The sequence below is a fragment of the Tamandua tetradactyla genome, chromosome X (assembly GCF_023851605.1).
Source record: "Tamandua tetradactyla isolate mTamTet1 chromosome X, mTamTet1.pri, whole genome shotgun sequence".
NCBI classification, from domain to species: Eukaryota; Metazoa; Chordata; class Mammalia; order Pilosa; family Myrmecophagidae; genus Tamandua; species Tamandua tetradactyla.
Window position 1 is genome coordinate 164061334 of NC_135353.1, and position 17493 is coordinate 164078826.

At 41.5% G+C, this 17493-nt stretch overlaps 2 protein-coding genes across 2 annotated transcripts in view; one reads left to right on the forward strand and one right to left on the reverse strand.

The window, feature by feature from the left end:
• The window catches only part of ARHGAP6 (Rho GTPase activating protein 6), a 588162-nt gene that overhangs the window by 211735 nt on the left and 358934 nt on the right, over positions 1-17493 (forward strand). The gene's annotated exons all lie outside the window — the stretch shown is intronic.
• LOC143671057 (uncharacterized) overlaps positions 14438-17493 on the reverse strand; it is a 90186-nt gene continuing 87130 nt past the window's right edge. The window contains exon 5 of the mRNA XM_077146005.1: positions 14438-15284. Within this exon, the coding sequence (XP_077002120.1) occupies positions 14438-15284 (847 nt within the window). The remainder of the gene's footprint in view (positions 15285-17493) is intronic.

The following is a 17493-nucleotide window of genomic DNA, read 5'->3' on the forward strand; positions in this document are numbered from 1 at the left end:
AACAAACAGGTCAGCTGACGTCAGGAAGGGGAGGTTCTCCGGAAGTCAGGTGTCCGGAAGGGGCGGTTCCAGAAGTCATGTCATCTGGAAGGGGTGGTTCCGGAAGTTATGTCATCCGGAAGGGGCGGTTCCAGAAGTCATGTTGGGAGGGGCAACACAGCCTCCGCAGCTCCAGTTGCAGTGCCTTTCCCGGTCCCCCCCCTCGCCCCCATGTAACACCCAGAGGTTTCAAATTTTGATGGAGAGAAGGGCTCAGGAAGTAGCAGGTTACAGCTGCCAGGAAAATGTGTCAGCCACGGGAAAGTTTGGTGTTGTCTATGTCTGAAATCAGGGTGTGTGGGGACAGGATTATTCTGAAGTTCACATTTGAAAGACTCCATTTATCTTACTTTATAATTTTACCTTTGGGCCTTGTGGCAGGACTTAAAATCTTGATGTTTGAGGGACAGCAAATTTGCTTCAGAGCAGAAAGAAATGTTCAATAGGAATGGAAAGATGCCCAGCCAATATTTAAAGATCCTCAGTGAGAGATGAACCACCTGCAGTAAAAGGAATGTTGTTAAATAGAACTTGGGGCTAATAAAGCCAGAAATCCTGATCCCCAAAATTATTTATTACATGCTTATCTTGTGCTTTATGTGGATCAGGCCCTATTCTATGGACTTTACAGTGTTAACCCATTCAGTCCTTAGGATGGTGGCACAGTTATGGGCCTCATTTTACAGATGAGAGAACTGAGCACAGAGAGGTTAAGTAACTTATTCAAGGTCACACAGATATAGATGGCAAGAGTCCTTGCCATGAGATGCAATGTTTCCTGGCTCTCCTAATATTGCCAGGCATTGGGGATACCAGGAAGATGGTGCAGTGACGTGGACTGAATTTACCCCCTGCTCTGTGGGACAAGATAGGGGACAGGGAGAGAAAGACAAGGACTGCAGTAGTTGGGGGTTGAGTATAGAGGTCTTCAGTGATTCTTGGGAGGGGGGTGGTTTCGGGGTGGGGAGTGCAAGGTGGGTCGGGTCAGCCATGATGCCCACTGGGGTCGGACAGTGTGGAGAGCTCAGAGTAGAAGGAGCTGACTGTCCCTCTGCTCTGGCCTGTCCGAGTTGCTGTCTGGGGAAACATTCCCAGTGGCTCTGCGGTCAGCAGTGCCTGTAGAGAGCCCCGAGGTGGGACTCTGGGAACCGGGAGCGATCACACTGCTGGGTACCGCGAATAGCCGTCCTGTCCCACATGGTGTGTGGTGGATTCATCTGGCAGATGAATAGCTATCCCCGCACCCCCCCCGCCCCCGTTTTCAGCCATCCACTCTCCTGTCCCACATCAGGACCAGCGGTCCTGCAGCCGCTGGCCTGGAGCAGCCTCCTTGCTATGCCCGCTATCTTCCCACCCTCGACGGCAGTCAGGAGCAGCAGGCCTGAAAGGAAGCGGTGCCTCGGAGTGCTCCCTGCTGGTGAGAAGTGGTAAGTGCAGGTCGGGAAACTTCTCTGCCTAGATGCTGTTTTTCTTTCTCTATTTTTTTCTACTTTTTAAAATATATTTTCTCTAAATATTTTATTGTTATTATTATTATTTCTATATATTTTAATATTTTAATTTTTATTTTTTAAAATTTTATGGTTTTTAAAAATTATTTTCTCTCCCTTCTGTGGGCACCAGTCTGAGTTCATTCCAAAATATATCTTGCGGTGTCTCCTTCTGACTTTGGGGCCTACTACTGTCAAGGTATGTTTACATTTGTTTTTCATATTTCTATTTTATATTTTTGAGGGTAGTGAATGGGGCAGGAAGTGAGCCCAGGTCTTCCACGTGGATGATAGGCATTCTGCTGTTGAAACACCCATACACTGCTGTCTGGCTTGTAATAGACACTCCGGTAGAATTCTACCCCCTATACGAAAACTGAGCCTTGGTTTGACAAACCAAGTGCAAAAGGAACCCTTAAACATTTACTTGGTTTATTTTTACTTCATTTTTTACTAGTTTCCTGCTGTTTCTACTGAAATCCCACTGAGTTTATGATATGGCCTAGACCAATGGGTGTGTGTGTGTGTGTGTGTGTGTGTGTGTGTGTGTTGATAAGGTTCCCTTGAGAGGGCAAATGATGGAGAAAACTACTCAACAAAGTCCAGGTTTTTCTTGCAACAAAACACTTAAATTCCCTGCTTTTGCGTATGCTTTTTTTTTTTAAATCTTTTTTATTAGGTAGTATAACATATATACAAAGCAAAGAAATTTTTTAAAAAGTAATAGTTTTCAAAGCACTCTTCAACAAATAGTTATGAGACCGATCCCAGAGTTTGTCATGGTCTACCATACAGTCCTCTCAGATTTTTTGTTCTAGTTGCTCCAGAATATAGGAAGCTAGAGGGCTTAAATATTGTGTGAACTTTTTATAGGGGTCAGCTTGGTAGATGTGTCCTTCCCACCATGGGCAGTATTCCTACCTGCAGAGAAATGACATCTTGGCCTCTTGTTTGCAAGCCTTTCTCATATCAGTCCTAGGTTAGCCCTATCCAGCCATGTAGGGTGTTTGTTTGAATGTGCTGCAACAGTGGGCATAGTAGTATTCAGAGGACATGAAAGGTATTCCAAGTGAATTTTAAATTATTGCCATGAATAGGCTAGTAGCTAGAAAGTAGGCTTTTAGAGAAAGATACCCAAGGGTGAAAGGTTTCTGGTTTTTTTGTTTGTTTGTTTGTTTTTGTTCTTCTTTTTTTAACTATTTGCTGTAGATGATGAAAAGGTAGGGTTTATACTCTTTACATCTACTCTTCTTCCAAATAATTGTATCCAGAATTCTTCTTTTCCATTCTCCTACCCACCTCCCCACTGTTAAAACAAAAACAAGGACTTCCAGGAAGATGGCTGAATAGACTAGCTCAAGCTTAGCCCTGTTCCACAGAAAAGGTAGGGAAGGGACAGGAGGGTGACTGAGGCAGCAATTCGGGAGTGCGGCGGACCTGGGAGAGCCTTCTGCACCACATGTGGCAGCCCTGGTTGCAGAGGCCGAGGAACTGAAAGGCAGAAAGCTGGAGCCTAGCATGGAGGTGCAGAGTGGCAGAGCCTGCAGGAGTGCATGGATGGGAGCACGGGACTAAGCAGTAAGCCAGGCCACGTTCCTTGGGTGCACTACCCTCACCGGTGCACCTTATAAAAGGCATAAATATGCAAATCAAAGAAGCCCAACGAACTCCAAATAGGCCTACCCCAAGACACATATTAATCAGTCTGTCAATTCTCTTCAGACTGAGAATGAGAAAATCCTGAAAGTAGCAAGAGAAAACAGCTTACTATGTAGAAGGGAAACCACACAAGACTGAGTTTGGACTACTTAACAGGCACTGTGGAGGTAAGAAGGCAGTGGAATGAGATATTTAAGATCCCAAAAGAGAAAGGCTTCCAGTCAATAATTCTGTGCCCAGCCAAACTGTCCTTCAAAACTGAGGGAGAAATTAAAATTTTCATACACAAACAAAGGCAAGAGAATGTGTCAACAAGAACTGGAACTACAAGAGATACTAAATGGCTTTCTGGTGGCTAAAAAAAAAAAAAAAAGACAGGAGCAGGAGTTCCAGAGGAGGGCACAAAGTTGAAGAGCACCAGTAAGGGTAACCAAAAGTTTAAAAAAGAAAGAGGGAAAAGAATATATAGATCTGAGAAATAACCCCCAAAGGATAAGATGGTGGATTCAAGAAATGCCTTTATAGTAATAACTTTGAATGTTAATAGACTAAACTTACCAATTAAACAGAACGGATCAGCAGAATGGATTAAGTATAATCCAGCTATATGCTGCTTACAAGAGATTCATCTTAGACACTAGGATACAAATAGATTAAAGTCAAAGTTCAGCCAAGAATTATGTATCCAGAAAAATTGTCCTTCATAACTGAAGGGGGAAATTAAAACATTTTCAGACAAATAATCACTGAGAGAATTTGTAACCAAGAGATAGGCTTTGTAAGACATATTATAGGGAGCACTACAGACAGATAGGAAAAAGCAGGAGAGAGAGGTCTGCAGAACAGTGTAGAAATGAAGACTATCAGTAAAAGTAAAAAGAGAAAAAAAATAGGTATGACATATAAAATCCAAAGACAAAATGATAGAAGAATGTTCTGCCTTTACAGAAATAACATTAAATGTTAATGGATTAAACTCCACAATCAAAGACATAGACTGGCAGAATGGATTAAAAAACAGGAGCTATCTATATGCTGTCACAGAAGACTCACTTTAGACCCAAGTACAAAAATAGGTTGAGAGTGAAAGGTGGGGAAAAGATACTTCATGCAAACACCAATCAGAAAAGAGCTGGAGTAGCTATACTGATACCTGAAAAATAGCCTTCAAATGTAAAACAATTAAAAGAGACAAAGAAGGACACTATGCATTAATAAAAGGAACAATTCAACAAGAATACATAACAATCACAGATGTTATGCACTGAGCCAGAGTGCTTCCAAAGTACATGAGACAAACACCACTGAAGGGAGAAATAGACACTTCTGCCATAATAGTTGGAGATTTCAATTCCAGACTCACATTAATAGATAGAATATCTAGATGGAAGATCAGTAAAGAAACAGAGAATTTGAATAATACATAAGTGAACTAGATTTAACAGACATTTACAGAACATTACACCCCACAACAGTAGGAGACACATTTTTTTCAAGTGCTCATAGGATAGACAATATGCTGGTTACAAAGCAAATCTCAGTAAATTTAAAAGGCTTGAAATCATGCAGAACACCTTCTTAGATCATAATGGACTGAAGTTGGAAATCAATAACAGGCAGAAGGCCTAAAAATTTACAAATATATGGAGGCTAAACAACACATGGATTAAGGGAGAAATCAGTAAATATCTCAAGGCAAATGAAAATAAAAACACAACATAAAATACTAATGGGACACAGCAAAGGCAGTACTAAGAGGGAAATTTATTGCCTTAAATGCCAATATTAAAAAAGAAGAAAGGGTAAAAGTCAAGGATTAACTGTTCACTTGGAAGAACAAGAGAAAGAACAGCAAACTAATCCCAAAACAAATAAAAGGAAAGAAATATTGAAGATTAGAGCAGAAATAAATAAAATTGAGAACATGAAAACAATCAAGAAAATCCACAGAACCAGAAATTGGTTCTTTGAGAAAATCAATAAAATTAATAGTCCCTTAGCTAGGCTGACAAAAAAAGAGAGAGAGAGAGAGGAGAGAGAGAAAAGATGCAAATAAAATAAAAAATGGAAGAGGAGACATAACCACCGACCCCACAGTAATAAAGGAGTTAATGAGAAGATACTATGAGCAGGTCTATGCTAATAAACTAGACAACATAGATGAAATGGAAAACTTCCTAGGAAGGCATGGACAACCAATATGACTTGAGAAGAAATAGAGGATCTCAAAAAACCAATCACAAGTAAAGAGATTGAATGACCCAACAAGAGGCTCCCAAAAAGTCCAGGACCAGATGGTTTCACGTGTAAATACTACCAAGCATTCACAAAAGAGTTAGTACCAATCTTGCTCAAACTCTTCAAAAAAATTGAAGAGGAGGGAAAGCTGCCTAACTCATTCTATGAAACCAGACAAAGATATTACAATAAGAGAAAATTACTGACAAATCTCCCTAATGAATATAGATGGAAAAATTCTCAACAAAATACCTGCAAATCAAATCCAGCAGCAGATGAAAAGAATTATACATCATGACCAAGTGAGATTTATTCCAGGTATGCAAGGTTGGATCAATGTAAGAAAATCAATTCATGAAATACACCATATCAACAAATCAAAGCAGAAAAACCACACTATCATCTCAATTGAGGCCAAAAAAGCACTTGAAAAAATTCAGCATCCTCTCTTGATGAAAATACTTCAAAGAAGAGAAAAAGGGAACTTCCTCATCGTGATAAATGAAATATATTTTAAAACTCTCAGCTAACATCATCCTTGATGGGGAAAGAATAAAAACTTTCCCTCTAAGATCAGGAACAAGATAAGGATGCCCACTGTCACCGTTGTTATTCAACGTTGTGTTGGCAGCTCTAGGCAGAGCAATTAGGCAAGAAAAAAGAAAAAAGAAATAAAATGCATCCAGGTTGGAAAGGAAGAAGTAAAACTCTCACTGTTTACAGATAATAGGATGCTATATGTTGAAAATCCCAAAAGATCTACAGCAACACTACAAGAGCTAATAAATGAGTACAGCAAAGTGACAGGGTACAAGATCCATATGCAAAAATCAGTAGTGTTTCTATCCACTAGTGCTGAGCAATCTGAGAAGGAAATCAAGACAAAAATTCCAATTATAATAGCAACCAAAGGAATAAAATATTTAGGAATAAATTTAACTAAGGATACAAAAGACCTATACACAGAAAGCTACAAGAAATTGCTGAAAGAAATCATGGAGGATCTAAATAAGTGGAAGGGCATACCGTGTCCATGGACTGGAAGGCTAAATATAGTTAAGATGTCAATTCTACCCAAACTGATATAAGGATTCAGTGCAATACCAATTAAAATCAAAAAACTTACTTTGCGGAAATTGGAAAACCAATAATCAAATTTATTTGGAAGTGCAGGGTGCCCCAAATAGCTAAAAATATCTTGAGAATGAAAAATTAAGTGGGAGGTCTCACACTACCTAATTTTAAAGCATGTTATGAAGCTACAGTGGTCAAAACAGCATGGTTGTGGTATAAAGATAGATACACTGACCAATGGAAGTGAATAGAGTGTTCAGATATAGACCCTCTCATCTATGGACAATTGATCTTTGATAGGTGATCAAGCCAACCCACCTGGGACAGAGCAGCCTTTTCAGTAATGGGTGCTTGGAGAATTAGAAGTCCATATGCAAAGGAATGAAAGAGGCTCCATCTCTCACACCCTATACAAAAATTAACTCAAAATCAATCAATGACCTAAACATTAGAGCTCTGACTATAAAAGTTTAGAAGAAAATGTAAGGAAATATCTTATAAATCTTGTAATAGGAGGGTTTTCCTACACCTTTCACCCAAAACATGAGCACTGAAGAAATAAATAAATAAATGGGAACTCCTCAAAATTAAACACTTTGGTGCATCAAAGAGCTTTGTCAAGAAAGTAAAAACACAACCCACACAATGGAAGACCACATATCAGATAAGGGTTTACTGTCCAGAATATATAAAGAGATTCTTCAATTCAACAACAACAAAAAACAAACAATCCAATTTAAAAATGGGCAAAAGCCATGAATAGACACTTCTCAGAAGAGGAAATACAAATGGCTAAAAGGCACGTGCAAAGATGCTCAACTTCACTGGCTATTAGGGAAATGCAAATCAAAACCACAATGAGATATCATCTCACACCTACTAGAATGTCCATTATCAAAAAAAGAAAAGAAAAACAAATACAGGAGACAACAGGTGCTGGAGACAATGTGGAACCTATAGGCAATTACCCACTGTTGGAGGGAATGTAAAGTGGTACAACTGCTCTGGAAGGCAGTTTGGTGGTTCCTTAGGAAGCAGGGTATAGAATTGCCATATGATCCTGCAATCCCATTACTAGAGAACCTGAGGGAAAGGACACAAATGGACATTTGCACACCAATGTGTATAGCAACAATATGATTGTCAAGAGATGGAAATAGTCCAAATGTTCATCAATGGATGAGTGACTAAACAAGCTGTGGAATATACATAGGGTAGAATATTATGCAGCTGTAAGAAAGAATGAAGACACAAAACATGTAACAATATAGATGAATCTTGAGGATATTATGCTGAGTGAAATTAGCCAGAAACCAAATGAGAAATACTGGATGGTCTCAGTAATATGAACTAACCTTAATGAGCAAACGTGGAGAATTGAAGTTAAGAACACATTATCAGGAGATAGAAGTAGGGTAGAAATTGGGCAACTGGTGCAGAAGAAATACAGATTGTGCAACAGGACTGACTGTAAAAATTCAGAAATAGATAGCACAATACTATCTGATTGTAGCACAGTAAGGTAAGTACTGCATAAAGCTGAATTTGAGTATGCTGGAGGGAGAAGAGCTGGGAGCACATATGAAACCAAAAGGAAAGATAGAGGATAAAGACTGAGATGGTAATTTAGGAATGCCTAGAGTGGACAGTGATGGTGATTAAATGTACAAATAAAAACAATGTTTGCATGAGGGAAAACAAATGAATGTCAATACCGCAGGGTGTTGAAAATAGACAGTATACGGGAAAAAGTACAATGAATGTAAGCTAGAGTCTATAATCAACAGTAACACTGTAATATGCTTCCACTGAATGTAGCAAAGGTATTGTGCCAAGACTAAATGACAGCTGGCAGGGGGCATGGGGAAGGGCTGTGGATTCTTTGTGGAAGAAAAAGAAGTGTCTTCAGATAGATTATGGTGGCAAAGGCATGTTTATGCATTTAGGTTGGATTACATCATGTGTGGATAAAACTTTTTTTAAATTTTTTATTATCACATATAACATACAAAAAATGCAATAAATTTCCATGTACATTTTAACAAGTAGTTATAGAACAGATTTTAAAGTTTGGTTTGGGTTACAGTTACATGATTTTTAATTTTTTTTCTTCTAGCTGCTCCAAGATACTGGAGACCAAAAGAAGTATCAATTTAATGATTCAGCAGTCATGCTCATTTGATAAATCCTATCTTCTCTGTATACTCCTCCTTCTCTTTAAATGGGATGTATGCAAAAAAAGCTATAAGTACATCGCAGCAATTACTTGTAGAACAGATTTCAGAGTTTGGTATGGGTTAGAATTCCACAATTTTAAGTTTTTATTTCTAGTTGTTCCAAGGTACTGAAGGCTAAAAGAAACCTCAGTATAATGATTCAGCACCATTCTCATGTGTTAAACCCTACCTTCTCTGTATAACTCCACCATCACCTTTGATCTTTCTTCCACTCTTTAGGGATATTTGGGTTATTCCCATTCTAACTTTTACATGTTGGAAGGGGCTGTGAATAATATGGGATGGGGGATGGAGCAAGATGTTCTGGAAAGGCTGAGTAAAACTGTTTAAAAATGGGGAAAAAGGGGGGGGGGACTTGGTTTTTTTTGGAGTACATAACAGTTTCAAACCAGCACAGCACCCTTGTCAAAAATCAGTTGGCCATAAATTTTAGGGTTGATTTCTGAGCTCTCAGTTGGATTCCATTGGTCTATATGTATATCCATTTGCCAGTTCCATACAGTTATGATTACTAAGACTGTATAAATAAGTTTTAAGATTGGTAAATGTGAGTCCACCAACTACATTCCTCTTTCTCAAGATGGCTTTGATTAGTCAGAGCTGCTTACCCTTCCATATGAACTTGATGATTGGTTTTCCATTTCTGCAAAGTAGGCTGTTAGAATTTTAATTGGGATTTCACTGAATCTGTAAGTCACCTTGGGTACAATTGGCACCTGTGCCAGTTTGAATCTGTTGTGTATCCCAGAAAAGCAATGTTCTTTAATCCTCAGTCAGTATTGCCAGGTAGAATCTTTTTGATTGTTTCCATGGAGATATGACCTGCCAAATTGTGGGTAGTGACCTTTGATTAGATTGTTTCCATGGAGATGTGTCTCCGCCCATTCAAGGTGGGGTTGCTTACTGGAGTTTTTAGAGATGGAACCATTTTGAAAAAGCTTCAGAGCCACCAAAACCAACAGAGTCCACACAGCCAGAGACCTTTGGATAGAAGGAAAACACTAGCCTTATGAAGCGAGGAGACAAAGCTAGCAGATGTCACTATGCGCCCCCGCAGCTGAGAGAGAAATCCCAAACTTCATTGACCCATTCTTTGGAGTTAAGATATCTTTCCCTTGATGGTTTCATTTGGACATTTTCATGGCCTTGGCGTTGTAAGCTTGCAACTTAATAAATTTCCTTTTTAAAAGCAGTTCAATTTCTGGTATATCACATTCTAGCAGCTTGCAAAATAGAACAGATTTTGATACAAGAGACATGGGTTACTGAGGTCTGCAAATACCAAACATGTTGGACTGCCTTTTTAAATGGATACGGGGAAGATTCTGGAAGAGTTGTGAGGAGCTTGATAAAGAAGGCTTAGAATACTTTGAAGAGACTGTTGGTAGAAACGTGGACTCTAAGCTCTTAGACAGAAATGATCCATGTGGATTGGCAACTTGGAAGGAAGGTGATCCTTGTTTTAAAGTGGCAAAGAATCTGGCAAAATAGACTGGCTTTGGATGGGAGGCAGATTTTAAAACTATGAACTTGGATATTTAGCAGAAGAGATTTCCAAATTAAATGTGGAAAGTGCAGCCTGGTTTCTCTTTGTAGCTTGTGGTAAAATGTGATAGGAAAGAGAAAAGCTGAGAACTGAACTCTTGGGTGAAAAAGAAACCAGAAATTGATGGTCTGGAAAATTCTGGGTTTCCAGAAGGGGGGAACCCAGAGAATAGTGAGGATTCATCTTTTCCTCCCTCCTCCTAAGCCCTTGGCAGCCATTGATCTTTTTACTCTCTGTATAATTTTGCTTCTTCTAAAATATTTGCTCGTAATCATACAGTATATAGCCTTTTCAAAATGGCTTCTCTTACTAAGCAATATGCGTTTGAGGTTCCTCTTTGCCTTTTTGTGGCTGGACCACTTCTTTTCATTGTTGAATACCCCATTGTATGGATGTATCACAGTTTGTTTATCCTTCAGAAAGACAAATCAGAATCAGGTTTCCACATTCCACTATTTTATTCAAAACACCAAAAGTTTTGCTCCTGCAAGGAAGCTAAATCACTTGCTAAAATGGAAGCCGCTTCAAGCTTCTACAGAGGGCAAATGATTTTTATAGACGTAAAAAGGAACTTAGCTTGTCTCATTGATTGGGCAAAGGTTATGTTATGGGGCAGGTTTAGGGCAAGTGGGTTTTATTATGTATTGGGGTAAATGTAATGAACTTGGAGCTTGATTGGATATTTGGGGGCCAAAGCCTTGGTGGGAATTTCCAATCTCAAAAGATAGCAAGAGAAAACTCAAAAGGGAGTTCAAAGAGGAAGTAGGGCACAGGTTTTGTGTCTCTGAGGGGTCCTCAGGTCCTTATATAATTTTATCAATCTATTCACTTATTGAAAGACACCTTGGCTGCTTCCAGTTTTTAGTAATTATGAATAAGTCTACTATAAACATTTGTGTGCAGGTTTCTGTGCGGACATAAATTTTCAGCTCTTTTGCATCAATACCCAGAGCATGGTTGTTGAATTTTATGTGAAGACTGGGTTAGCTTTGTAAGAAATGGCTACACTGTCTATCAGAGTGGTTCTATCATTCTGTGTTCCCATCCATAACTCTTTTACAAAGCCTCCATTTGTAAGGTTGGCCTTAATAGGCCTGCTAGAAGGAAAGATTTCACTGGGGAAATGTAGTGTTTGCCTAGGGAACAATTTTACAAGTCATTCTCATAGCTGCATCAAGAATACATGGGAGTCATTCCAAGACCAGACCTAAGGTCCTTTCAAAGATACGGGAAAGAAGTCAGGAACTATTGAACTAAGTATGAAAGGGTGAGTTTGCCTCCTAGCTCCCAGTGCTTGTGTGCTGAAGGTATTATGCAAATTAAAATGGACAGGATATTCACCAAAGACCACTACCAAGATTTTACAAAATCCCCATCAGAGAGGAAGAATCTATTGCCCACACATCTGTTTAATATTCTCTGGAGCGCACTCAGTCTACATGGGTCCAATAGGCAGCATTTATGGTCCATACATTAATTGACAGACGTACTATATGTCACAGTATGGAGAAATTTCCAAGCATTTTGTTCTTAAAGACTGAAGTACTATTTAAGGAAGACATTCCATTGATTTCTGTCTGGTGTACTTTGGTCTGTGGAATTCGAAGATTAAAGAAGTCTAATTTTTTTGGGGGGGGGGCGGGAGGTACATGGTCTGGGAAAATCTGTCCAATTTTAACCTACTAATGCCGTACTTACTCAGCCATTTATTTTTTATTGAGGCCTTTGGAATGTCAAAAATGCTGTGAGCAATCTAGCCACATAACATGAGGATTATGAGAAGGAGTTTCTAGGAAGTACATGAAAGAATGAATCAATTTTTGGAAATCATTACTTTTTTTAAAAGTGAAACACATGAGTAGGCCTCAAGAAGGTTGCAAATGTATGCAAAATTGTGTGTGTCTGTGTACTATTCTGAGAGAGCTTCCATAAGGTTAAGAACTGTGGCTATAAGAGACATTTAGATGCAGAGCAAATAAACATGCTTTAATTTCTATATCTCTCCTTAACAATTGATGAAAGTGGTTGTCAGCTGTACCCAGTGATGTGCTACCATTTTGCTTCTTAGGAAACTCATTTTCTAGAAGAGAAACTTTGTTGATAAAGTAAAGAACTGTTTGCAGTAAACAATGTACATTGATTATCTTGAATAAAGGATTTTTAAACTTGGGAAAAAGACAAATGGAGACCTGTCAAAGGGTATGTGTATAACAGTGGTTCTAAGGACAAAGATAAAGACAATTTGATAATAAAAGGAATAACAGGTGCAGTGGAATGAAACACTTTGAATACATAGAAACTCTTATGTTACTGTTATTGTTAGAGACATTTCTGAGCCAGTTAGGGAAATCCGAACATGGGTTAAGGATCTGACTCTATTAAGAAATCATTGTTAATCTTTTTTTGGTGTGATAAATGACATGCGATTACTTTTAAAAAGAAAATATTATTTCTTATCTTTTAGAAATACATATTGAAGTACTTCTGGATAAAGTGATATGTTGACAGGGACTGGTTTCAAAATAATCCAAGGTTGGCTTGGGGGGTCAAGCGAAGGTAGAGTTGAAACAAGATTGGTTACATATTGATAATTATCGGGGCTGAATAACAAGTCTAGGTGGTCTCATTATAATAGTCTCTCTACTTCTGAATGCATTTGAAAATTTCCATAATAAAAACGTGGAAGAAAATCCCATGTGTTCAAACTCCGGAATTGAGTCCATGTTTCAAAACAGAAAAGATAAAAGAAAATAGCAAAATCAATAAACGATGCAACGGTCACCACTGCAGTGTAAGGAGGCCACTCCCTCCTTACTCAGGAACTTATTAATTAGAGGGAAAGAACAAAGCATTTACCCCAGATTATTTTTATATGAACTGAATTTAAGGGTAACCGAACAGCCATAGCAATGAGGAAAAGTTATTTTTTACGGAAGCATTTCAGCCAATATATCTGGCAGGAACATGTGAGTTAGAAAGTCACCCTTTTCAATCATTAATGAAATAACTGATTCAAACCAGGACCATCAATAGATAAAACCATTAGGAGGATGTTTGATGAGAAAATTTAAAATAGGCATCAGGTCTTCACCTGGAGAATCTATCAAGCAACCTTAGCGTCCCGAAATGGGGGGAGATCATCATGTGCCTCCTGGTACAGTGCAGTCCGTCTGAGGTAGCTGGTAGCCCCTATGCAATCCCGGTCCCCGAAAAGCTGAGCCCAAATCTAATCAAGAGACAACAAGTTAAATGACATTAGGAGGCAAATGGACCTCCTGATTGTGGGGAATTCTACAGGACAATTGGCCTGGTTTCCTCGGGAAATAAATGGAAGAAGGAAGAAGGAAAAGGAGGAGGAGAACAAGAGGAAGAGGAGGGGAAGATGGGGGTTGGAGAGTGAAGGAGACTGCATTGGATTAAAACTGAAGAGAAAAAGTAGGCAGCAAATGTGGAGCAAATAAACTGTACAACTATTTTTGAGGCACTAAACATTTCTGATTGGGTATTTCATAATAACGAGGAATAATTGTTAAAAATGTGTTGAGGTGGTATGTGATCAGGTAAGGAAATGTGCATATTTTTTAGAGAAGGACACTGAAATATGTGGGGATGAAGGGACATGATGTCTGGGCTTTACCTTGAAATACTTTGGAGAAAAAAAACAGATGAAGTAGAAAGACAGGAGAGAGGCAGCTAATGTGGCGGGCTCGTGCTGACTGCTGCGGGTGCAGACAGCTGCATGCAGAGGCCTCACCCTATTCTCTCTACTTGTATGTGTTTTGGAAAATTGTGTATAATAAAAGCAGGATGTTCTTTTCATGCCATAGGAATTCAGGCCAATCACTGGCTAGCAGAAGCTTAAGAGGGAGTTTAACATGTTCCCAGACTCTCATGTCCACACGCTAGATTTAGAGTATTGATGATTTATTTTAGCTAAGAAGAATGGAAATCCAGACCCCGTCCAAGTGACTGGCAGCTAGGCAAGATTTTATTTTTAACAAGTTTCTTCATTCAACCAGTCAAACCACCAACCCAGTTTAGACACAGAAGATACCGGGGGGCAACAGTTTCTGCCCCAATGACGTCTAATCAAGTCCTGAGACCCTGGCAATGCCTGGCCGTGGGTCCTGGTGCTGCTGCCGGCCGCCTCCGGCTCAGGGTGGGTGGAGAGAGCCCATGTCATCGGGGAGCTCCCGCCCCGGGAACTCGGGGTGCACTCGGTTCTGGGAGGAAGAGTTGTACGAGAGGAAGGTAAAGCCGCTGACCAGCAGCAGCAGGGCGCCCAGGGACGCCACGACGCTGGCCCTCCCGACTTCCTGGGTGTCCGGCTTGAAGGGCAGTTGGAAAGATGGGGGGAAGGAGATGCCCTCTTCCCGCATCACCGTGAGGTAGTTCACGCCCACTGTGCCGCAGACACACAGGCCGGCTGTGAGGTGCAGGGCTCCCGCGACCCGGAACCAAAGGGAGGTGGCCTCCCTGCGCCGGAGCCCGACGTACGCGGTCCGGAGCGCGATGACGGCGCTGACTTGGCCCAGGAGGCCCAGGAGGACGGCGGTCAGCAGGAGGCCGTGGGCCCCGCGGAGGCGCAGCGGCAGGGAGGCGCTGTAGGAGGCGTAGCCGTAGCAGAGCGGGACCCCGCAGAAGTGGTTGGCGTGGTGGTACACGCACGTCCTCCCCATGCCCACGCACACCAGGCCGGACCGGTAGGGGGGGTTGGAGCCGAGGTGCCACACGCGCCAGGCCGCCAGGCCCATGGAGATGATGGACAGGACCCAGCCCACGGTGCCAGCAGCCAGGCCGGCCACTTGGTGGTGGACGCTGCTGAGGGCTAAGAGCAGGGTGGTCGTGTGCTCCGAGGAACTGCAAAGAAATACGGGGCGTGGTGAGGGGGCCTCGGCCTGGGGTCGTGCCCCCCCTCCATCCCCGCCCCTCCCTGGGGACCAGCAGCACCCAGGAGGGACGTGCTCCCCTCCGGACAGAGACGCGTGGCCCTTGGTGCTGCTGCAGGGAGTTCAGGCTGAGCACACGCTGTGAAGGGCCGTTCCGGGGTCCTGATCGCAAGTCTCACAATGCACAGACCTTTGAAACAGGCAGTTCTGCTTCAGGCGTGCTCTAGTTTGCTAGCTGCTAGAATGCAGTATCCCAGAAACAGGGGCTTTTAAAAAAGGGAATTTAATAAGTTGCTCGTTTATAGTTTCTACGGCCGAGAAAATGTCCCAATTAGAACAAGTCTATAGAAATGTCCAATCAAAGGCATCCAGGGACAGATACTGCAGTTCAAGAAGGCCAGTGAAGTTCAGGGTTTCTCTCTCGAGTGAGAAGGCACATGGCGAGCACAGTCAGAGCTTCTCTCTCAGCTGGAAAGGCACATGGCGAACACGGTCAGGGCTTCTCGCTCATCAGGAAGGGCACGTGGCCAACACGGTCAGGGCTTCTCGCTCATCAGGAAAGGCATGTGGCCAACACAGTCAGGGCTTCTCTCGCATCAGGAAGGGCACGTGGTGAACACGGTCAGGGCTTCTCGCTCATCAGGAAGGGCACGTGGCCAACACGGTCAGGGTTCCTCTCTCATCAGGAAGGGCACGTGGCGAACACGGCGTCATCTGCTAGCTTTCTCTCCTGGCTTCCGGTTTCATGAAGCTCCCCGGAAGGTGTTTTCCTTCTTCAGCTCCAAAGGTCACTGGCTCGTGGACTCTCTGCTTCGTGGTGCTGCAGCATTCTCTGCCTTTCAAACCAGCACAAGGCGTGTGTCCCAAGATATAATTAACGTTGACGAAAGTATTTGACCATGAAAATGTGCACTGTTTGTAAGATTGGAAACTGGGAAGCAACTTCAAAACCTGCAAGAAAGGCTGGGTGAAATGATTTATACTGATCCATGCAATGGGGCTACGCAGCAATGCTGCAAGTATAAATGCAATTCTAAATGTGTTAACAGTTTGTGTTTGGTTCTTTTCGCTTAGTGTAACACTTTCCAGGTTCATCTAGTTGCAGCAGGTAGGGGTAGTTTGTTCCTTTTTTAAAAAATTCATTTCTATTGAGATATATTCACTGTCATGGTTAGGGACCCGTGTCAACTTGGCCAAGTTATGGTACCTGTTCATCTGATTGGGCAAGCGCTGGCCTGTTTGTTGCAATGAGGACATTTCATAGGATTAGCTCATGATCACGTCAGCTACATCCACAGCTGATTCCATTTGTAATCAGCCAAAGGGGAGTGTCTTCTGCAATTAGTGATGCTAAATCCAATCATGGGAAGCCTTTTAAGGAGGACTCAGAGGAGACAGGTTGCATTCCTGCATTCCTGCTTTGGCTGGTGAGCCTCTCCTGTGGAGTTCGTCCAGGCCATCCATTGGAGTCATCGGCTTCGCAGCCTGCCCTGTGGATTTTGGACTCTGTGTTCCTACGGTCACGTGAGACACTTTCATAAATTTTATATTTGCAAGTGTTCCCTGTTGGTTCTGTTTCTCTAGAGAACCCTAACTAATACATCTTGGTACCGGGAGTGGTTCTTAAGGAACAGAATCTTAAAAATGGGTTTTTATGAATGGTTTTCTACTCTGACTGGCTTAGAGACACTAAGGACTCTGATTCCCGTAATCAGAATGACACTCCCAATCCATGGACTGAGTTGGCAAAGGAGATAGTCAAAATATCATCATTCGATTCTCCTAATGCTTCACTTGTACGAAGCCAGACTCTGGGGGATAATGTTTTTGACACCTTTACAGAGTTTTGTAGAAATAAGAGTTATAGAGATGTTGGTTGGTTGTTGTTAGATACACTGTCTACATTAAAGGGTGAAAGGGATGGGCTTAAGGCTTCAAACAAGAAGCTTAAGTGCCGTCTGAAAGATGTAGAGGTTTCTATGAGTATCCTGAAGGAAAATTTTATTTCCTGTAGCCGTAGACTTGAGATCTCTGAAAATCAGACTCAGAATCTTATTGTTAGAGTAGCAACTTTACAACGTAAACTGAAATCTCAGTCTTGCATGGTGTCTGCTGTTAAAGTGAGGGCATTGATTGGAAAGGAGTGGGACCCTGAAAAATGGGATGGTGACATATGGATTGATAATGATGTTGGGGGTGAGGTTGAAACCCTAGACCATGCTGAGCCTTCTTTAGATAACCCTGTAATAGTCTGCCCTGAGGACATAGCCGCCCCACCTCCAGCCTGCCTTGAGGAATTGGCCACCCAACCTCCTCCTGAA